This window comes from Anser brachyrhynchus (genome assembly GCF_964034855.1).
Source record: "Anser brachyrhynchus genome assembly, chromosome: 16".
Taxonomy (NCBI): domain Eukaryota; kingdom Metazoa; phylum Chordata; class Aves; order Anseriformes; family Anatidae; genus Anser; species Anser brachyrhynchus.
Window position 1 is genome coordinate 15,288,426 of NC_137734.1, and position 23,246 is coordinate 15,311,671.

At 52.1% G+C, this 23,246-nt stretch overlaps 1 protein-coding gene across 1 annotated transcript in view; it reads left to right on the plus strand.

Annotated features, from left to right (window-relative positions):
- The window catches only part of LOC308178766 (rho GTPase-activating protein 39-like), a gene marked incomplete at its 5' end in the record, with an annotated part of 53,018 nt that overhangs the window by 18,391 nt on the left and 11,381 nt on the right, over window positions 1-23,246 (plus strand). The window contains 4 exon segments of the mRNA XM_080557823.1: window positions 5,463-5,858; window positions 12,699-14,007; window positions 18,552-19,098; window positions 21,409-21,498. Coding sequence (XP_080413949.1) covers window positions 5,463-5,858; window positions 12,699-14,007; window positions 18,552-19,098; window positions 21,409-21,498 — 2,342 coding nt within the window.

Consider the following 23,246-nt stretch of genomic DNA (forward strand, 5'->3'; position numbering starts at 1 on the left):
CTTTGAGCAATTGCAGCCATTTGTGCGCTATTTTTACAGTCTGGTGTGTCTCCTGCTAAGCAGAGGTTGGTTTGTTTGCAAAATGCTTATTTTCGGAAGCAGGAGAGTCTTTTAGGAACAGGCTGACATTATATTTATTTTAGTCCTTCTATAATTCCTGTTAGAAAGATGTGTGTGTATTCAGAATAGGTTCAGAGATTATATATGAGGGAGGCGAGGGACAGGGTTGCTTTGGGTGTTGTTTTTTATTTTTTTTTTCCGTAAGACTTAAATTACAGCTTTTCTTGGCTTGGCTGTGAGTAAAGAATAAATTGACCGAGTCAGCTGGTGGAGCATTGCGGTGAGGTGCTGTCGTTAGGGACCTTGGAGGCTCTCTGCAGCTCCAGGGTGCAGATGAGTTTTACAGCCTTGTCCTGGCTTCAGCGTGTAGATCTGAGCGACTTGGAATCGCCCAGGGGTTGCACTTCCCTGCAGCGAGCGAGGTTTTTCGAAGCAGAGTCTGCCCGGCAGCATGCTCGGGTGCTCCAGGTGGCTTCACCCATTGCAGAAGGCAAGGGGAGGGCACGGTGGTGCTGCCGCTGGAAGCGCCGTGCTGAGGCCGGCTGCTCTTCAGCCTGGTGCCCGCAGCATGGCACCTGCAGGCAGCTTCTGGGGACTCCCTTGGGGGTTGCAGGCACCACTTTGCACCTTCTCCTGGGTCCTCGTCGCATGCCGCGCCAGCAGCAAGCTGAGGTGATCTGAGCTCCCTGGCTCCTGTGGACAAATGGCTTCTGATGCTGCCACCAGAGCTGCGAGGCACATCGAGCCCCAGCTGCAGGGAGCCGCCCTAGGTGCCACGCGCCACCTTCCTGCCCCCGTGGGCTCTGGCTGGCATCCCGGCGTGGGATGGTGGGGTCACGCCGTGCCACACACTTCTCATCTGCCTGGTCCTAGGGTTTTTTCACCACCTCCAGCTTCGCAGGGACTTCAGCAGCCCTGGCTTGGAGCTGCAGTTCTTTGCACAAGGGCTGGGCCCGGCACCCGCACTGGGCCGCGGCCGGTAGCAGCACCTCTTACCGGCAGGGTGCAGGGTCGTGCCCACGCTTCCCTTCGTGCCCGTAAGGATCGCGGTGGCCCACGTCCTCTGGAGTTCTTCAGTCAGCTGCTGACCAGGAGAGGAGTCCCATGTCCCGTGAGTGCAGCCATCATTCTGAGGAATGAACTTGTGTGGGATTAACTACATGACTTTACGCTGGCTGTGCTCAGACTCCTGCTTCCTGGAGGAAGAGCTTAATTTTCCAGGTGTTTTTCTTTGTTGTGGGACCATCTTTGAGCATGCTGGAGGCTCCTGTTGAGGCCATCCATCTTCAAAAGCCTACTCAATGCAGAGTCACTGTTGGCCAAGAAGGACTGGGTACTGCTCCAAAGAAGGGAGGTGGAGAATGATCCCAGCTTGGGGCAAAAAGGACCAGAAATAGCAAAACGTGGAGGTGAAGTGGAAGATCAAGACATGAGACCTCTCCTTGCCACCATGCAGAGGAATGTCCTCTCGGCTTGAAGTGCCTTGAAGCAAGGTGTTCTCATGGCTTCCCCTGGGTCTCTCCTGTCACCAGTGGGTAAATGAGTTTGTGCTGAGCAGCATGTGGAGGAAGCAGACAGAGGGAAGGCTTCAAGCAGAGGACTAAGCGTTGCTTGGGTAATGGTGGCAAGAAAATCAGTTGCCCTGCAGATGAGTGGCTGTTTAGTTTCTTGGGGCTTCCTGTGTATTCATTCAGACTATTTTTCCCCTCCTGTGTTTGCTCACTTCCATTTCTGGTCCCTTCTGTTTACTTGAAACACTTTTATTCTTTCCTAGACTCACACTAGTGTCTTAGTCATTACGAGGAGACCTCACCAGGAGATGTTAGCAGGAAGCAGGATGCCCAGTGCTGTCTCATGGGTTTGTGTTGCTCCTAGCTGCTCATTTCACATGCTCGGAGCGGCTTCTCGTCCCTGCATGAATCAGTCCCACGGCTACACCCCGAGCCAGTGCGTAGAGCCTTGCCACGCCTGTTCCTGGAGCAGGGAGCTGTGTCCTGTTAACTGCAGGACAGACGGACAGGCACGAGCGGGATGCCCAGGGCTAACGCCTGCTGTGCTGCTCCTGTAGCTTGTGGTTGGGTAAAGCTAAGTTACTTGCCCAGGGCAGGGGGCCGCTTCCCTGCGCAGGTGCGGTGTCCAGCATCCAGGCTTCAGGACAGGCATGGAGCATGTTAATGCACGTTGTGCACCTACAGTCCCGTATGCAATGCAGCCATGTGGGCTGGGGAACAGGAGCCATGCTGTGCTCTTTCAGGCTGAAATATCCTTTATTATTATTATGGTTGTTATTTATTATCTAATTTCTTGGCTTTGCCAGCCAGGGTCCCCGCGGCAGCCAGGAGGGACCCAAGTTTAGCTCTTAGTTTCTGAAAGAGCAAAGTTTGCAAATATAAATCACACCTGTCCCAGAGGCTGGCAGGACAGAGCCGCACCTTGGCCTTTTACCTGTTCTGTTTATACAGTGCCTCAGAAAAACAAAGTCTGCGAGGGGCTGGCTGGGCCTTCGGGTGAACACAAACCTGTTTGCCCACGTGCAGTGCTATCGTTGCACACAAAATGCTTCCTCCTGCTCTTTGCATGCCTGGCGTCTGCACGGCTGGCAGGGCACTTCCCCCAGCACCAGCACAGCGCCTGGGGACCTTGGACCCCATGGCAGCCCCAAGGACCCCCAGAAGATCAGCGGTGTCTGGAGCTGCGGTCTATTTGCAAGCTAGGAGGCCTGGAAAGTGTTTGTGTACTGACTTAGAGAAAGGAAGCTTCTGAAACCCCTCAGACAATAAAGGAGGATGTACACTGGGAAATGTGTTTTTGCTTTTGGAAGCAAGTGGGGATTTTGTCGAAGTTCCTCTCTGCTCAGGTTCGCTCACTGGCGAGGGGGCTGGTGCTCCAGTTCCGTGCGATGCCCTGGGGTGCGGGCTTCATCTGGGTCTGCAAGCTGGGTCTGCGGGTATCCTGCAGCCAGAGACACTCAGTCCCAACAAAAGGGAGATGGACTGAAACCACCGCAGTATTCCTGCTGCTGTGACGGCGGTGGCGCTGTGTGCGGTGGCAATGGGGAGCTGGGAGTGGGGCACGCGGGGTCCAAAGCTGCCCCTTTGTCCAGGGCTCAGCACGGGGAGGACAGGGAAAAGGCGTTATTCAAACTGTTCCCAGGAAACTGCTTCTTTAACCCTGTTAAGGGCTGTTTGAATTCATTTTTTATGTCCAAGTTACGGCCTTATCTCTCTCCAATCCTGTGTTTATCACGTCTTTCCAGAGTTCCTGATGTTATGTTCCAGACTTGTGTGTGGCAGCCCGGTGCTGGCCCTGCTCCAGGAATGTGCTCCTTGCTTTTCCTTCTCTTTCTTTACATGTGAATGTGATTGTACCAAACTTTCTGTTATTTCCAATGTGTTCCGTGTGGATTTTTGCCTTGTTAAACTCCAGCTTGGTAATCCTCAGACTCAAATTTAAGGGGAGCAAAGAGGTCACCAACCCAAGGCGTCCACTAACATGTCTTTGCACGCAAAGATAAATGTGGGCTTGTTAAAACGGAAGACTATAGTTAGCAACACACACTCAGTCATGGCCAAGTGCCATGAGAAGAATTCGTTATTTTCAATAGCTTGCACTTAACATAAAATAGCTGACCTCTCCTCTCTCCCAAGAAGCACCAGCGCTGGTAGAGCTGGTCGGTGTCTCAGATCTTTGCTGCTCCGGTTGCTGGCAAAACAAATCAAAACCGTCGTGCTCTCGAATGTTACAGTTTGATCGCTCAGCTTGAGGGGTGTTTTTTGTTCTGCCAAGTAAACACTGGGTAACATCCTCCCTTCTCTCACCCCTCTGCCTGAGCAAGTGTTCCTGTGTGGCTGTGGTGTGTGGTGGCACACCGTGCCTGCTTTCCTCTTCCAGCCTCACACGGGCAGCGTGCTGTGCCATGGGGCAAAGCCTCAGCTCCCAGCGCCGGCCGCAGCTCTCCCCACCAGAAGTGCCCGGAAGCGTGGGTCTGAGTCCCCTTTTAGTCCACCTCTGGTCGTGCCCATTTTCCAGGTGATCTCTGCCACCGTGTGAGGGTTTCTGGTGCTCTCAGAGGTCACCGCTCCGTTTGTACCCCTCCAGGCTCCTCTGGCTGTCCATCAGACCCACTTTTCCAGTTCCTTATCCTATCTGGACTTCCTTGCTGCTGTATCCTGGGAAGTCTCCTCCCAGCACTGCTAGGCTCTTCTGCTGCCATTGTTTTCCTCTTTTATGTCATTTTTATGGATGACGCCCCTTTGCAGTTCACAGTGTCCTCGATAAGAGCAGTGACTTACTGCTTTGTTCCTTCTGTGCCTCTAGGTTGGTGTGACGGTTGGTTAGAAATAACCAGGCTCACTCTGTGCTTCCCACCCCTGAGCCATGGCACGAGGGGCTGGTATACCTTAAATCAAATGGGAACACGTCTAGTTCTGACAAAGAAACAGATGTTTTCTGGATTTGCAGGTGGGACCAGCCGGCAGGCATGCTCCTGGCCTGCTCCAAGGGTTTATTTGGGGTTAAACTGCCTTTGTGCCTGTTGATTTGGCAGCCTTGAAGAGTGGCGGAGCAGCGGCATCCCTGGCCGCCCAGCTGCCATGGTGCGGCACAGGGGCCGGGCCTGCCTGTGCCAGGGGCTGGTGGGGCCGCCACTGATGGAGGCCTGGGGCCTTCCCAGCCACCGCTGGAGCGGGGAGCCTGGCGGGGCCCTTCTTCTCCACAGGGACGGTCCCTGGGGCTGCTCTTGGTAAACCCGAGGGGAGGATGGAGCGAGGGGGAGCTGCCAGTTCTGCCAGGGTGGGTTTTGTAGAGCCAGCAGAGTGTTCACAGGATGTGAATGGTATCGGAGTTAATATCGCTGACATTTCACTTCGCTGCCTGCTCGTCCACCCTTACATGTCCCTGTTGTACCCAATGGCACCACTGCCGGCGTGTATCAGGACCACGCAGCCCAGCACGTCCATCACCACAAAGCCAGTGTGCTGGTCTGCCCTACAGAGGCAGGCGCTGGGGAGGAGGAAGGGTTGCACATAGGGGCGAGCGCTGCTTATGCTGCTTGCCTCGCTACCACCTGGGGCAGCTCTTCAGGGTGGGTTGGAGGGCTTGGTCTGACCCTGCCAGGCTCTCTCAGCCCCATGCCTGGGGCCAGGGGCAGTACCAGGGTGGGAGCAAGCAGGGAACTGAGTGAATGGGTTTTAGGACTGCCCCTGTGACACACTTACATTTTTTACCCAATGTTTATCACTTGGGCTCCTATGGTTGCACCAGTGCTTGGTTTATTTACCAGTGCATCAGTGGGTGATGCTCCCTGTCCCTGCACTGCTTGTCCTGGGTTAGGGAGGGGGCAAGGCTCCTGGACACCCCCCGCGCCCCTGTCCTGCACTAACGCAGCTCTTATTCCCCCGCAGCTCGGACTGGGTGGAGATCATCGAGCCCCGCTCCCAGGAGCGGATGTATGTCAACCTGGCCACCGGTGAATGCGGCTGGGAGCCGCCCCCCAACCTGAAGGTGCGCCAGTCGGACCAGAAGCAGTGGTGGGAGCTCTTTGATCACAACAACAACCGCTTCTACTACTACAATGCCATCACGCGGCAGACGGTGTGGCACCGGCCTCAGGGCTGCGACATTGTGCCCCTGGCACAGCTCCAGGCCATGAAGCGCTCTCAGCCTGACTGCCAGGGCCGGCAGCACCGGGGCAGCAGCGGCAGCGACAGCAGGAGCACCCCGGTCCCTGTAGCCCTGCTGCAGGAAATGGAGAGGGCCAAAGGGGACTGCGCCGCCGAGAAGAGGCTGGACACGGGCAGGTAGAGAGAGTTTTGGTTTATATTTACTGGGTGGCTTCTGTCCCTGGGCAGGCACCGACACATGGGGCTGGGAAAGCTGCACAAGCCCAGGTGGGTGCAGTGCTGGGGCGAGGCGCTGCTAGGCCCGTGGTCACTGCCACGTGCTGTCCTCATCCTGCCCCAGGTAAAGCTGTCGCCTTTCACCACTGCAGTACCACTTGAGCATCCTCATTTGTGTAGGACGCCATACAAACACAGATCAAAAGGTGATTGCCACGGACCCCTTTGCGCTCAGCAGAAAGAGACGGGAAGGGCAGGGCTGCTCGCTGCGTCGATGAAAGCTCTGTTGGACACTGGTGGTGGGCACATGGCATGGTTTGCTGGGGTGGCCAAGCTGCCCTGCAAGGGCATGGGTGAGCCTGGCTGCTCTAGCTCTTTCCCTCCCCGCAGCTCAGCCAGGGCGGAGGAGGGCTGCAGGGGACAGAGCACAGCCACTTTCTTGCATCTACCTTGCAAGCAAAGAACAATAACGGGATGCTATTTTGTTTGGCTGAGAGATTTTCTTGCACTCAAACCAGTCTAACAATTGAACTGTTTTCATATTGAAACTTTGCCAACTTGAGCTGCATAAAAGCATCCCCTCCCTGGTCCGTGCCCCTTGCTGCCTGTGGCTGCCCTGCCTCCTCCATGCCCTGTCCGGGCATCATCCTGCCACAGAGGACAGGGTGCAAATGGCCAGGGAGGCTGTGCAGTGAGTGCTGCTGAGTCACACTAAGGAGAAGTGATTCACCCCAGGGCTAGAGTAGCGCTCAGGCAAGTGTGGTGCTCCTGCCACCCCTGACAGTTCTCCGTTCCTGTTTCCCTCCTGCAGCATTTGGAGAGGGTGAATACAGCACGCTAGGTGTCTTTTACACCTCGCTTTTGGGATCAAGGTCACATCACTGTGTGCATGGTGCTGGTGGGGAGAGATGAAAAAACCTTGTAGGATGGCGATTCTGGAAAATGTCTGCTCTAGAGAGCTGTAAGCTGAGGTTTATCACCTGCTCACTGCCCCATGTAAGGTTCCTACACGTTCACTTAGAATCTGGTGATGCACCAGAAGAAGCCTGGAGCTTTGCTGGTGCCTGTGACACCTCCAGTGCCTCCTGCCCTGTGAGCAGCCTGTCTGAGTTTCAGATCTGGCCAGAGGGTAATCCCAGCGTGGTCAGGAGAAGATGGTACAGTGAGGGACGCCTTGGGCTGAACCGTGGTAGCTCCCAACACCCAGTTCCCTTCAGTCGCACCCTGTGGTCATGGATGAGTGGGCTTAGCATCCCCGAAGGGTCCCCTGACCTCCCTGCCTGATCCCAAGCTGTATCAGCAACCTCGGGGCATCTTCAGCCTGTGACAAAATGCTGAAGGGCAGGCGCTGGGGAAGGTGTGTGTGTCACTAAGCCACTTCTGGGACCTAACACATCCATCACATACACTCTCAGCCATTTGTGAGCAGTTGTTAGCATGTCTGGTTTTGGTGCAGAGAACACTTGCTCTACCCAAGTCTGACACTCTAGGAGAGATTTATTGCCTTTTTCTAGCTCATAAAATGGTGAGTGAGGAGCTGAGCCCAAAGCAAGGGTTCCCGGGTGGGATGTAATACCCTTGCTAGGGTGTCTGGTCTAGTAACAGCAACAGCTTCTCAGCCCTTTTGTCTGCATTTTTCTCCAAAGACAAACATAAGCATGTCCTTTCTTCCCTCGGCAGGGTTACAGCTGTATCAACAGAAGGCTTGAGTGCTGTCGGTAGCATTTGACATCTTTATAGGTACCTGCACCTGAAACTGTTTCATTTTTGTCTCTATCAGCAGCACGGACAATTTGTTTTTCTTCCCTTTATGCTCGTTGTCTCACGATAGATGGAGAGGACAGAGGAGATCAGAGTGATCCCCAGGAGTGGCCGCCTGCTAGCACATGCTACAGGGAGCCAGGGGAAGGAATTTAGTCCTTTTTTCACCAATACTTTGCAGTTGATTTTTTTCTTATTCTTTTAGCAGCCTGTTGTGTCCCACCCTTCCTCTCTTGTGCCTTCTATCAGCACTGCTAGATTTGGGTGCTGCTCTTGACATCCTCAAGCATGCTGCACTCGTGCCCTCCTACGTGCTGATCGCATCCTCTCCCTCGCTGCCCCGCTGCTCGCTGCTGCTTTTTCTGCTCTCTCGATCACACAAGCTCGGAGCAGCCTCTCTGGAGACCGGCCCTTTGCTGCACAGCCAGCACTGGGAGGCTGACCTCCCTGTGGAAATGGCAGCTGCTTTCACTTGCTGCTGCTGGTGTGGGAAAATGGCTCCTCATGTCTGGAAACGGGTGCTGCTGGCGAAGCAGCTGCTCCTGGGAAACTGAATTTGTTGGGAGATCCTGGAGGGAGTCGGTGTGAGCCCAGGAACCCCATCCCGGAGCAACAGGAGGGCGGTTGGGTTGGTGTCTCGGCTCCCAGTCCGCCTTTATTAGCTGTCTCCGTTATTCGAGCTCTGGAAATGCTGGATGGGTTCCTTGAGGAACATGAGACTGACTTGGGGCTGAAGGCGGTGTCCTGGAAGTATCCTGTGAGCCCCCTGCCATGCGCTGGAGCTCTGTGGACCTCGGGTGAGAGGGCTGGGGCTGGGGACAGGGTGGTGGGGCCAGCCGAGGACGGCCTTGCCCCCGTGCGGCTCTGCAGTGATCGTGCACTTCGCAGCTCAGGGCTGCGGGTGGGCTCTGCCTTTCCCAGCCTTGCTGTGCCGGTGGACCAGCTCTGTTCTCCTCCTTTGGTTCTCCCAGCACCACTTTCTTTGGAGGGGGTTCCCAGGGTTCCCCCTTGCAATAACGCTGCATCTCAAAGTCCTCTGGGTGGAAAAGCACTGTCCCTAGGAATGTCCCGTTCCCCCAGGACAGGGCAGGCACGGGTCCCTGCTGCGTGGGCTGCAGATGGGGTTGTGCTGCCGTCCCCCCATAGCCCGCCCTTGCCGCAGCTCAGCATTGTGGGCTGGGACAGAGAAGGGGCTTTTGTAGGCAGTGGGGAAAGGCACGGTTTGGTCTTACCATGCCAGCAGGGTGTGCTGGAAGGAGCGTCAGAGGGGACGTGTGACACAGAGGTGAATGGAGCCTGTGAAGGTACCTCAGCCTCTTCTCGACTCTGCTCTACCTTCTCAGGGGCTTACAGCTCCTGTAAACAATGCCAAAGTAAGGGTCCTGGTGTAATGCCAATATTAAGTTCTTCGTAATTGGACAAGAAACACTAATACAGGCTTGTTTCCTTCCACATTTATGACGCTGGCTGTGGGGCAGGACCCACACGCAGGGCTTCACACATGCCCACAGAGCTCTTCTTGGGTGCTGCAGACCCAGATTTGGGTGGCTCGCCTCTGCAGCCCGTGGTGGTCTCCACCCCCATGTCCAGCGTGGACACCCCAGGCGGTAGCGGCCATGCTGCTGAAATACAGACAGCCCCGTTTATTTGCCTCGATGAAAGCACCAGGAAAATGACTGCTGGAAAGGGCAGAGCTGAGGTGTGGGGGCCTTTTCTGCAGGCCGCTGAGAGGGAAGAGCAAACAATGGGGAGTCCAGAAGCAGTAACTGGAGCCTGGCGAGAGCTGCTGGAGTTGGGTGCGGGCTGGGAAAGCCAGTGCTGGGCTGTGGTGTTTATATTGGAGCTACTTGAAAGCATTCCTCGAAAGAAGCGTCTCAGGGGACTCAGCTGGGTCTCTCCTGCTGGTGGCTTAAGAGCACAGCTGAGAGGCTGTGCTAGAACGTTTCTCCACTGCTGGCTCCACTTTCTGTCAGGGTTTTTACTGCTCAGAAGGAGGCTGAACCTTTCTCCATGCTGTGAAGTCAAGAAGTCCCAGTTCCCCTCTGCTTGGTCTTTTAAGCAGCCAGGGATGGGGTTGAGGAAAGCGGGATGCAGAACCAAGAGCTTGTTCATGATTGTGGAAACGGCCTTTTTAGAAAAGCCTTGTTCTTTCCACGGTGGTGCCTCTTACCGCTGACGTCCAGCTGGCAAAGAGGCTGGAGATGGCATGCCGTGTTTGAGACCAGGCCGGCACCCTCGGATACAGTAAGTGTTCAGGGACTTCACTTCTCCATCATTGGTAGCAGGGTGATGGTTGGACCAGATGATCTTGAAGGTCTCTTCCAACCTTTATGATTCTGTGATTCCGTGATTCTATGATTCCATCACCTTCACTTACAAAGCTACTGGGCACGGTAGCCACGGCCTGGCTGGAGCAGCACGGCTCTGCTGTTCCCGCAGGGACACCCTGGGGATGCTGCTGGGGAGCACGGGCAAATGCTCGGGGATCTGATCCGCTTCTAACGCCCAAATGGTGGCCGCAGCAGGCTGGGGAGCAGCGGCAGTACAGTGGCTATGCTCACCTCCCACCTCTGAGGCTGGGCAGCGTCCCAGCCCTCCCTGCCCAGCCACGCTGCTCAGCCGTAGCACAAAAGGGCCTGGTAAGTCATCCCTTTTTAGCTGGCGGAAGTGGAAGTGGCAGATTAATGCTGGGCTATGCCGACTCCGGAGGTTTCGTAGGTTTCAACACTCAAAGAAATGACAAAGACAGAGAAAGCGGCTGTGCAGGGGGTTCTTCTCCAGGCCATTGTATCCAGGTGTAGCTCTCTGAGGCAACCCATCTCCTTTTGTTTCGAATGTGAAAAATAGTTTAACAGCAGACAAAGCAATCACAGAATGTTGTGAAATTGAGTTTTATGTGCAAATTCCTCTCTGAAGGGAGGACCAGGTGAGGGGTGGAATGGCTGCTCTCAGGCCCTGGGAAGGACGCAGGGCAGCAAAGAGCTGCCATCTGGGTCGGGTCTCACGCAGGGAGCCCTTCCTCCCAAGGGAGCGCAGCACCTGCGTTTTTCCCAGTCAGGTCCCTCGTTGCTATTCCAAGGGCCTGCAGGACCAAGTCATGGGCTTCGATCTTTTTCACACATGTTGCGGAGAAATGTGACAGAGCAGGGCCCTTCAAACGGCGTCGCAGCCCTGCAGCACCCAAGGAGACCATCCGTGGTGGTCAGGGCTCCTTGCCACCGTCCTGGGGAGAGCAAGCGGGACCCCGCAGAGGGGTGGTGCTGATCCAGACATGAATGCTGCTTTGGGCTGGCAGAGAGCAGACAGCTGAGTCACATCGATCACTTACCAACCTCCTGGTGAACATCTCAGCCCTACAGGTTTGCTCTTTGCCTGTGGTGTTGAGCTAAAATCGTCCCCGTGGCTGCTCCATGGCAGCCCTCCAGCCAAGGAACAGATCTGTTGTGCTTGTCCTTAACGTGGCTCCTTGCCAGTCTCACCTCCCTGCCGTGAAACCAGCTGCTGGTGCAGCCAAGCAGAGGGGTGGGTGTCAAAAACGCTCATTTAAAAGCATACCAAATGTTGCTGCTCTGGTTCTTCAGGTTGGTTCAGGAGCTCTTCTAGGAACAGCTGGGTTTTCAGCAGCGCCCGTGCTTGGCCATGTGCAGGATGAAAGTGCTCAGGCGAGGTCTGGTGCATGCAGTCCCCAGGCAGGGATGCATGTTAGGCTGCAGGGACCCACGAAAGCCACCCCCGTGAATGCTGGCCCCCTCCTACTGTTACCCTGCCTGGTCCCTGCATGTCTGAGAAACTGTGCTGAGTGAGGGCCGGGACCCAGCAGAGGAAGGTCTCTGGAGGGCAGGTGCAGAGCAGCAGAGGGTAGGGATGTCATGATAAGCCCCACGGGGCTTGAGGAGGATGGCGCAGGCGGGCACTGGCATCTCCGAGTGGCCGAGAGGCAGCCCTGGACATGCAGGGGTGGCGGGTCTCTCCACCTGCACGGAGGCCACAGGGGTGGGAGCAAGTGGCAAGGCTCAAATAGGAAAAAATGGCTTTGAAGATGTCATGGGAGCACCTTCTGTTACAGCCAGGGACACGCAGTGCACCCTTGCGTCTTACCTGGTGGTGCCTGATAGTGGATGCAAGTGCAAGATGGTAGTGGATAGAGAGTGCAAGAAACCGGGCCAGATTCAAGGGGACTTTTCCTGGGGACAGTGGTGGCTTTTAAAGACCTGAAATCTCAGGCTGGTTCAACAGCCTTTTCTTTCCCTTTTCCTCAGAGCCCACAAATGAAGACTGAGTGTAGATGCTGCCTGGGGGGGTCGTTATTATGCTGCAGAATGCGCCTGTGGGACTGGGAGGTTGCAGTGAGTATGCTGGGTTGTGGTGGATGCTGAGCACCGTCACGAGGCAGGGAATACCCCTAGCAGAAAAGGATTTCAAAGCCGTGAGAGCTGAGTGGAGCCAATAAGTTTGGCCAAGGGAACCAGATTGGAGGGCATCTGTACCGGACTGAAAGCATGCTCTGTACAGATCTACCACATCCCAGGAGCTGAGGACATCCAGCCCTTTGTACCTCCTGCATACCTCATAGGTTTTGCTGTAACATAGATTTAGAAAATCTCTCCTCTGGAAGGACTGCTGTTGTAATTTGACAGTCCAAAGACAGACGCTTGGGATTATTTTTCAGCTCACTACTTGAGTAGTTCAGAACAGCTTGCTGGTCTTCAGCTGGTCGTGCCGTCTGATGAGACTTGGGAAGAGGAGGTTGTGTCCTGTCTTGGTGCTGCTGACACCAGACAGCTCGTAGTAGGACGAACTTATTTCATATGGTTGTTCTGCTGTTGGTAACTCAAAGTTCTCATGTGCATAGCAACGATGTGTTTCTGTTTCAGGAAGGGGGATCTCCACGAAAAAAACAATGAGGAGCAGAATCTCCAGGTGCTTTGAGACTAACAGTCTGGTATTTGGGCAGACATAGGGGATTAAGTTAACATAGACATAGGGATAAGTTAGCATAATTCTTAAATAACTCTATATTTGTGTCTTTTTTTCCTTTAGGGACACTCCTACCCACTGGCAGCCTGTGCCAGGAACGAAAGCAGCCATGTTGGTCAAAGTGAACAGTTTAAAGCAGACACAAGGCTCTTCAAGCAGTTCCCTTCAGTTGCAGAGTGCTCCAGAGGCCAACAGCCAAAAATCTCTTCCAAAACCAGCCATATATGCTCAGCCTCAGTCTATGTCCCAGAGCCCTGGAGCCGCAAAGCAAATGCCTGCAGGAGAAGCCAAGCAGTCTATGCAGATCAAAAAGACAGAGAATGGTGGGTTTTGCCTTGTGCTGATGAATGGTCCAACTTCTCCAACACCTCCAAGGAGCCAGACAGGAACTCCCCAGCCTGCATCCCCCAAGTATGCCTCCCCTGCACCTATATATGATGAGCCATCTTTAGAGTCTCCCATTTACGATGAGCCACCAGTAGATATGGACACTGAAAGCATGAGTATGAGTGGGATGTCGCCGCCAAGGTCACCGAGCAATAGCTTAAAGAAGCAGCTGCAACCAACCAAACTATTACAGCATCCAAGTGTACAACAGCAGCAAGGTGCAAAGAAGCATGCAAGAAATCCTTCTTCCACTGAATACAGCCCGGCTGGCAGAGAATACATAAAACACATGGTCAACATTGATCAGTCTTCCAAACTCTCCCACTCTGCTGCTGCAACAGCTGATGCTTCTACTAAACTGCCTGGTCAGCTTGCTTCAAAGGACAGCTTCAAGCAGTCTTGGAGGATCTTGGAAGCCAATGTCCTCAAGAGCATAGAAGCCCACCACAGTCGACAGAGCAGCTTGCAAACTCAAGAGTACCAAACTGGTATAAGCCATCAGGACTCTGGTTACTCGACTGGCCCTTCTCCAAGTTTGAGAAAAAGGAAAGGAAGGAGGCATGGGACAGGTCAGGGAAGACCTGGCTCTGTGGGCAGCAGCAGTGAGCTCACGGCTTTGAATGATAAGCTGATTGCTGAGATGCGTGCTGTGGTGGGCAGGTCAGCAGCTTGCCGGGGAAGCAAAGCCAGCCTTGATGCTGAAAGTCTGGAGGGTGGCATCCCAGCAGAGAGCAGCAAAGTCAGGTTCCATTCAGACCACTTGAAAAAATGCATCAACCGGAGCTCAAGGGATGACATCTCGGCTAGTAATAGGTCTCTGTACAGACAGGGCATGGAGAGCAGGGGCAGCTTTCCCAATGACGTGGCTGCTCCGCAGGACACAGTGAGGCAGAAGAGGACTTTTGAGAAAATAGATTCTTTAGAAAAGAACGTGACCAGCCAGACGAGTTTGTCTTCATCAGGTGCTATGCGTCGTTCTTCCCAGGTACCTCCCAACTTGCATCGGGTTAATTCATGTGTCTGCGCTGGACTGTGTGATGCTGAGCCTGGGCCTCTCATGGGTGGATTTAGCGGATGTGCTGTGCGCAGAATGGTGTGCCTGCAGAACAGCAATGGCTTACGGAACTTCAGAGCTCCATAGGTGGAGACCCCAGTGGTGTGAGAGGAGCATGAGGATGGGCGAGGGCATTGTATGCCTGTCCAGCAAGCCCTCAGCACTGCTGTGTATTGTGGCAAGTTATTTGTCTTGTGCTTAAGCTCTGTCCAAACAGAGCAAAATACCCTTTCTCTAAGAGTGTGAAGATGGATGCCAGGACATAAGAGCTCAGAAGGATGCAGATGGGTCAGGTCAGGTGTCCAACATGCCCAGGGTGGTCAGAAAAAAATGAGGGGGAAAAAAGCATAGCGAGGTGGCAGCTCTGCTTCTCCTGGCGTGTCCTGCCAGCATGCCACAGCACAGAGCCAAGCCAGAGCTTGCATCTGAAACTGTGTGGGTTTAGTAATCCCTGGTGAGCTTTTCTGCCATGGCTTGGTCTGGCTGCCTTTTGGAGCCTCCTCACTTTGAGTCCCCACAGCACCTCATGGCAGAGAGTTGTGGTAGAGTTACACCTGCTGTTAAAAGGCATTCATGTGGTCATTGTAAATCTGCTGTCTGGTCATTTTAGTGGTGCTTGTTTATCCTTTGGTAGCCCTCCCATGTCCTCTTTGAGCTGGGATGTTCGGAACCAGTGGGGAACAGGATACAGGTGTCAGGATTTGTATGGTAACATGGCAGCATCTTCTCTTGTTCGCTGCCGTTATTCTAATAGTACCTTATATTCTGTTCTCCCTTCTGATCCCCACTGAGCATTGAATTGAAATATTCAGAAAGCTGTTGATGATGACCCCAGCATATTCTTGGTGAAAATACCTATTTTAGTAAGCGTGAAAGCACAATGAATCCGTTTTTTCCCTACCTTACTCTTACTTCTACCTTACCTTTCTCTACTAAATCCTGCACTTGTGCAGGATTTAGTTTGCCATCTTTTCTCCTGTTTGGATTTGGAGGAACTTCATGCTGTATGGTTTTAGTTCAGATTTAGCTTATAATAAATAATATTATACCTCGTGCAGGTTTTGTCTTTTTGCTTACTTTTCCAGTTATTTCACCACTGCTGCACAGCCCAGGTCTCCGCATCTCTTCTGTAGGATGCAGCTGATAACAACAATCCAGCATGGGAAGTGACTAGTTATTTCAACCCTTTGTTCTCACTTTTCTCCTATTTATCAGTCCCTGACCTTTCATGAAGAAACTTAGCAAAGCTCCCTGACCATTCTGAATTGCTCCAGTAGATGTGTGAGGTGTAACTGTTCTCTAAAAGCCAGGCTGACACGTCCCTGCTGTATCAGATTTCAGTGTGCATTCTCTTTATTATCATTTCTGGTTGGTAGTGCCTGGGTTTCACCTGAAAACCTTTTTAAAACTGAAGTCACTTTTCCTCCGTTTTCCGTTTCTCAGGCACAGGGTACTTTGAGCTTACACATGACTTGTGTTACAGATAGTAGTTCAGTGGTTTCATTTCACAGCCTCTTTAGACTTGCTGGAAGGCTGCTATCCCGTCTTCAGGATGTGTTACACCTCATCACAGGGACAGGGCAGAGCTGAGACTTGATGTCTTGATTATGCACAAGAGATGGGTTGGGCATAGACTGTAAATAACCTTGAAAATGAAGAATACTTCATATGTGGGTAGGACAAAGAAGGAGAATAAAGTGGAAGATGTGAGGAGATGGATGATGTGGTAAAGATGAGTCCCTAAACAATCTGTATTCAGAAATGCTCTGAGATACATTTGCTGCCTACCTTGAAAATGGCAGCACCGAGATTGAGTCACTAGCAATATCCTACACTGGACCTTTGTGGTGGGGATGAGAATTGGGAGAAGAGGAAATTAATTATCTCAGGAAGGTGGGCAGAAGTTTTAGGACAGGCTGAGCAGAGGTGGATGTGTGTTGTCAGCACAACTGTAATAGCTGAGTAGCTGAGTGAGCAGATTTTAGAGATAAACTCTAGAGAGTGAAGAGGAGAGAAGCACGAGCCTGCTTGAACCTCTGGAGAGCATGAGGAGGTGGGTCCTCAGAAACGACATGCTGAAGGAGTAAATAGAGTGGTAGGAGGAAAAGCAGCCCTGGGCACGGAAGGTGGACTGAGGATGCAGATGGCAGGGAGAACTGCAGGCAGTGACTTTTAGACAGCACACTGAGTGGCTTCGGAGATGGCGAGGAGATGGAGGGGTAACTCAAGGGATAAAAAAGAAGCAGAATGAAGCAGAAAAGCAGAAGTGATGGTGCCACAGGCTGGCAGTAAGAGATGGAGTGTGATGTGTGCTGATACTGTCATCCACATGTAGGTACATGTCTGGTGTAAGATAGGGAAGGGTTGGACCACACAAGCCTCTGTCATGAGTTCAGCAGTTCCTCCTTACCAAAAAGGAGAACACTGACTTGCTCTGAAAGTTTAAGAAGTAACGTGTATTTTGGGGTTGACTGTGGGCCAGGTCTGGAATCCAGAGTGGCATGCAAGTTAAAGGTGATCTTCAATGACAGGAAAACATATGTTCTATTTCGTTTTGGTTTGCCGTGAAAAAAGCTTACAGGATTTTTGTTTTCCTTTAGAAACCAAAAACGTCAAGATTATCTTGTTTGGCTTTTTCCTTCTTGCTGAGATCTCCTTGGAGAACACAGAGTGAAATGTGGGCTGTTCAGCACTTAGTTGCCGTATGTGGGATTTTCAAGTCTAACAAAAAAGTCTGTTTCTTATAACAACTTGTAGGGTGCTGGAGTTCAGTACATGTCCCAGGCTGCCACTTCCATCCAAAATAGAGAATTTGAGGCAAGCAAAATGAGTGTCTTTTCCTCACAAGTAGTTATTACCCATAATTTTCTTGGGATCAGTGATACCAAAGCTCTAATTATCTAGTTATCCTTAGAGATGGCTGGGGAAGAAGAACGGACAAGTGCTGCATGTAAAAACTGCCCACGGAGTCTGGGAGGAAAGAAGGCCTTTGTCCCTGCTGCTGGTGTCTGTAGCCTTGTGATCAGTGGGCTTGTACCTGGAGCAGATAAGGTTGGTTGGTAGAGAGTGTGTGTGGGGAGCAGCTGTCTGTGCTCCTCTGAGGAAGAGAAAAACAAAAACAGTACTTTTGAACAATTCTAATTTAATTTGGAGAAGTTGTGCCTCTCTTGGATAGGAAAACATTGTAGGGATCCGTTGCAGAGGTGTCCCTGAGTCCTGTGCAGTGGCACTTGCAGGAGTGCCAGGTCTATATCCGCAGCCTGGATCTTCCCCGGGGACGCTGCGGGGCTGGGCATGTTCATCAGGAGGTCGTGCTGCTTCTGTAGGATACAGTAAGAGCCAGCCCCAGTGGTGGGAGAAGCTGGCTTATGCGGGTATCCCAACTCTCTCACTTCACAAACTCAAACACACCTGAAATTGTGTGATTTGAGCTTGTAATTGAGCACGGTGTAGATGGCAGCCCCTGGGCACCCATCCAGCTGTTGCTGTAGGTGTAGTCGGGTACACCTGGTCCTTGCCCAGTGTCCTGGGACACCCAGACCCATGAATCCCCATCAGGCCTTCAGATCTCAGTGGTAGCCTCAGCAGTTGCTTTTGCAGAGCTCGATGCAGCAGTGGATGTGAGGGTGTTCGTCCCAGGGTTGTGACTACGTCAGACTTGTTGCCTGAAAAGAATTGTCATTCTTTCCTCCCAAAATACCTCTTTGGTTTGTAGGATTATCCTACCTGGACATCAGTCTTGCCATCAAAGTAGCTGTGCTCGTGCTCCGCAGTGCATCTGTCTTAGCTTTTCCTACCCAGTTTGTGTGCCTGGCCAGTATTTCCATTAGGAAGGTCCTGGTGGACCTGACATGTACGTTTTGAATGCCTGGATACGGAGGCTCTGCAGGCACAGGCTGCCAAAGCTCAGAAGCTCCTGACGGCAGTTAGCCACAATGATTTCGTTTTGTCTTTTCTTACTAGAATTTGGAAAAACATTAAAGGCAGGAAGCAGCTATGGGACTGTAGCAGCCACGAAGGGTGGAGGCAAGAAGGTAGGAGTGCCTGGCTGCCTCGTCTCTGCCACCTCCTGGTGTTCCCCACCCTCCTCTTGGGCTCCCCTGGCTCCAGGGAAACCGGGAGGTGAGCAGGGAGACACTTGGCGCCTTGGTGTGGCCACATTGCTGCGTGGCTCCTTCAGGAGTCAGCCCAGCTCCTGCCTGGGCTGTCTCCAGGTGCCCTGGAACAACTTGGACAATCAGCCCTGTTATCCCACGTCCCAGAGGTTCCCTTGGGGACAGTGTCAAGTGTGTGACTGTGCCAGCCAGGCTCTTGCAGAACTGCAGTTGTCAGCAACATACTCTGCAAAACCCCTTGTTTTGTACAGATTCACTGTTTTGCAGTTGCTGGTAGCCTCATGTCTCACTGTTATTAATTTTCCTGTCAGGATAAGGAGTCAGCTAAGCTGCTTTTAACACATCTGTTCTCCTTTGCAGCCTGGGACAATAGAGGTGGACCCCAAGCAGGAGAGCAGCAGCCAGCCCGGTGGCTGCACAGGATATCATTTCCCTTACAATACTCTACGGAAGCCCATCTCCCAGAGCAGCATGGCAGACTGGGCTTCTAAAAACCTGAACATGCACACTCAGGGCATCTTCCGCCGAAGGATCTCCATCTCCAACATGCTGTCATGGAATGGCAGCTCTATCAAAAAACCGATGCTCATCACTAGCAACCGTGCCATCAAAAAAGAGGCATGTGAGATGTTCAAACTGGTGCAGAGCTACATGGGAGATCGCCAGACACGCATGGACCGCAATCACGTGGCTTTGGTCACGGTCACCAAGTGCTGGAGCATGCAAGGTTTACGGGATGAGCTCTACATACAACTGATCCGTCAGACAACAGATAATACATGCTACCGAAGCCTGGCATGGGGCTGGGAACTGATGGCCATCAGTCTGGCCTTTTTCTCCCCATCACCCAAATTCCAGTCTTACCTGGAAGGTTATATCTATCGCCACCTTGACAGCGATGAAAACAGTAAGTGCTTCATGCAAAACATTCCGTCCCCAGCAGCACTCTGGCGGGTTTTGCCATTTATTCAGGGGCTTATTTAAATAATAAACAACAAACAGGTAGTCACCAGCCAGCGCTGTGGTTTCGTCCCTGACAGCACCATGCACTGCACGAGTCCATCCTTCCTTAGCAGGATGAAGCAGCCACCAGCTCATCTTCCCCCTACAATTCTCACTTGTGCCTGGCAAAAAGATGCCAGCCCTAGACTGTGCTCATCTTAATGAGCATCATGGCAATATCAGCGCTGAAAAGAGCCACTTCAGCCCCTGCCATGGGCAGAGTTAACTTGGGTTTCTGAAGATGTGATTGACATCTTTGAAGTTCTTTGAAGAAGGAAAAAAAAAGTTTTATGTTAGTACAGACCATTTTAGGGAGCCATTGTTAATGTTATAAATGGGCCTCAGCATGGCAAGTAGTCAGGGACCCTGAAGAATAATGGCTTGCTTATGAATAGATGCCATTTATCTGCCTTTTAGAAATCTTGGGTACCAGCCCAGCATTACCTGGAAAGGCAGGTGTTCCTACCTAACCCATATATCCAGTTATTGCTCCAATTTTAAATTGTTATACTATTCTGTTCAAAAAAAAAAAAAAAAAAAGAGAAAAGCCAAGTTCCTACCTGGAGGGTATTTATTGGCTGATTTGTGACTATTTTAGCAGTGCTTGTTGTGGCTTGTCCAGTCTCAAGCAAGAAACCAGAATGCCTATGTGCCCCTGAGGCTTCAAACAGAAGTTGAAGCCTCCCACAAATCCTCAGAGTAGGTGCAGAAATTATCACAGAATCACAGAATCGTTTAGGTTGGAAGAGACCTCCAAGATCACCTAGTCCAACCTCTGACCTAACACTAACAAGTCCTCCACTAAACCATATCACTAAGCTCTACACCTAAATGTCTTTTAAAGACCTCCAGGGATGGTGACTCAACCACTTCCCTGGGCAGCCCATTCCAATGCCTAACAACCCTTTCAGTAAAGAAGCTCTTCCTAATATCCAACCTAAACCTCCCCTGGTGCAACTTTAGCCCATTCCCCCTCGTCCTGTCACCAGGCACGTGGGAGAACAGACCAACCCCCACCTCGCTACTGCCTCCTTTAAGGTACCTGTAGGGAGCGATAAGGTCGCCCCTGAGCCTCCTCTTCTCCAGGCTGAACAACCCCAGCTCCCTCAGCCGCTCCTCCTAAGACTTGTTCTCCAGACCCCTCACCAGCTTCGTTGCCCTTCTCTGGACTCTCTCGAGCACCTCCATGTCCTTCTTGTAGCGAGGGGCCCAAAACTGAACACAGTACTCGAGGTGCGGCCTCACCAGAGCCGAGTACAGGGGGACAATCACTTCCCTAGACCTGCTGGCCACACTGCTTCTTATACAAGCCAGGATGCCGTTGGCCTTCTTGGCCACCTGAGCACATTGCTGGCTCATATTCAGCTGACTATCAACCAATACTCCCAGGTCCTTCTCTGCCAGGCAGCTTTCCAACCACTCATCTCCCAGCCTGTAGCGCTGCTTGGGGTTGTTGTGCCCCAGGCGCAGGACCCAGCACTTGGCCTTGTTGAACTTCATGCAGTTGGCCTCAGCCCATCGGTCCAGCCTATCCAGATCCTCCTGCAGAGCCTTCCTTCCCTTGAGCACATCGACACACGCACCTAACTTGGTGTCGTCTGCAAACTTACTGAGGATGCGCTCGGTCCCCTCATCCAGATCATCGATAAAGCTATTAAAGAGAACATGCACATCTGGGTCGTGGGGGCAGCAGTGGTGCAATGCAAACCCTTGCCTTCTGGTCTCACTGGATGTGCAGTATTGGTTAGGGTTTTCATGAGGATTGTCCCCCAAATCCTTTCCCTCCAGCTACACTTGTCCCAGGATTGTAATGTCACCCTGCTGGCACCAGGATCCAGGCAGCAAGGAGGAGTAATCTGAACTATTTGAGTGGGTTATTCCTTCTGCTGGTATTTGGGCAATAAGTTTATTTAGGCCTAAGTTTGCTGCCTGGAGCCCCTCCTTAACTATTCAGCTATTCAGAGAAGTTGAATGATGTCCTGGGCCCCTCACACGTTGTGTTTGGAGCTGGCTGTGGTACAGGACCTCAAGTAGACCTTCCCTTGCTGGAGCTAGGCTGGCTGGTTTCATTCCTGTCTGTGTGCAATGCTGGGCTTTGGTGTTTTATCATTCCACGTTATTAATCCAGAAGCTCTTTCCACCACACTGGAGGGGAGGAGGACAGGGAGCATTTGGTCCCCTTCGATGCTCACTTAATGGTGCTTTGAATTTTCAGTTGCCCAGCGCATCAAGGAGCTTGTGGATCTGAAAAACAAGAAGAACTCAAAATCCAGGAAAAAGAGGAAACAAAACATGGAAGAGGAAGGTAAAAGGGGGCACAGTATGCAGGGAGCCAAGAGAGGGTACTGCATTAACCTCAGACAGGCTGGGTTGCTGAGCTCTGCTGAAAATCAGACCATTTCTTTAAGCGCATAGACTTACATCCAGGAAACTTCACTGCAGGTGCCCAGTGTGAGGGGTTTGGCCAGAGCATGGGTTGGGAGCAGTGTGGGTGGCAGCTGGCAGTGCACGGGGCCCCAGTAGCAGTGTGGTGGTAGGTGGGAACCCTTTCACTGACAGGTGATTTGAGAAAAAGGGACCTTAACTTGGATGCAGACCTGGGGCAGTAATTCAACCAGTCTGTGCAAGCCGCAGAATTTTGTATAGTACATGACAGTGTTAAAAGCTGTGTGAGCCAGCGCTGTGAAAAGAACCTGTCTTCAATTGTAGCTATGGACTTTGAAAGCCACCACCCAACCTGAGGATCTTCAGGGAGGACATCAACATCTGGCAAAGAGCTCCGCCTTTCTCTTTCGAGTACTGGCTTCCCCTTGTCCATGTTTCCTGGGCTGGCCAGGCCCATTGGTCTTGTGGTCCAGGGCCCAAATAGCATTTTTTTTTTTATAAAAGCATTAGCATTACTCCAGTTTTTACTGCTGGCTGAAGGAGGACAGATAGTACTTTTTCTGGCCTAAAATATTCCTGGACAAAAGTCTATTCAAGTTTTTATATTGTTTCTAGGAAACTTGAGTCAAGCCTGTGAATTCCTGTCAGGCAGCAGTTTATCTCATAGCCTTGGTGTCTTTCATCGTGGAGAGCTGGAGTCCAGCTTCCTGCGTCGTTGAGCCCTGGCTCACTCCAGCATGCAGGTGCATGAAACGTGGAAATCGCAGCTGCGCTCCTGCGGTGATTGCCCTGAGTCACTGCTGCTCAGTGGCACCTGCAGGTGTAGCAAGTGGCTGAGGAGGCTCCTTGGTCACAGCCCCTGCTGTGAGCTTCTGTCCTTTGCTCTCTATCTAGCCTGTCTCCTGCGGGATTAAGTGCAGAGACCAGAAATCACATGGAGGAATACATATATTGTAGGAACATGTCTTTTTCCTCTCCTTTTCAGGCCCTGAAGAGCTCAGCCTATTCTGAGTCTTTGAAAAGTCATCTTGCTTGTATTAGAGGGATTTTGATATCTTTGTGGGACAGCTCCCTGATTTGCTCTGCGCAGGGTGTGCTCAGCCTGTGTGGGCTGAGCCTGTGGGCTGAGCAGTTCTACTGTGTGATTCCCTGTCTGTGTTGTGTGTGCTGGAGTTGGGTTTAGGAAGATATAGTTTTTACTTATATATATATACGTATATGTATATATATATATATGACATTGTGTTCAAAAGAACACCAGGAGAGCTTTTATTAAGTTTCCAGAAAGAAGCACTTGAAAGTCAGAAATGCGTTTGTGGCTTAGTTGGGTATCTGATGACAGGCTACATGCTGCTCCCTTCACGGGACCCTGCCCACTTCATTGCGCAGGAAAGACCCACTCTGGGAACGAAACGGGGCTTTGGAATAACTGAGCTTGCCTGTAGGGCTCCTGCCAGCTTGCTGCAAAGGGTGCAAGGTGCAGCAAGGGGAGGCACAGAGCAGCAGGGAGAGAGGGCTGGTGAGTCCCTCGAACCAGCTGTTTCACAAGTGACTAATAGCGACGAGGATTTTTTCTGGAGTCTGACTCCAAGAGTCCAGGGGAGCTGCAGCTGAAGTAAGTGCGATCCTGCAGGAATGTGCCGGGTGCTATCTGCTGCTGGCTGAAAG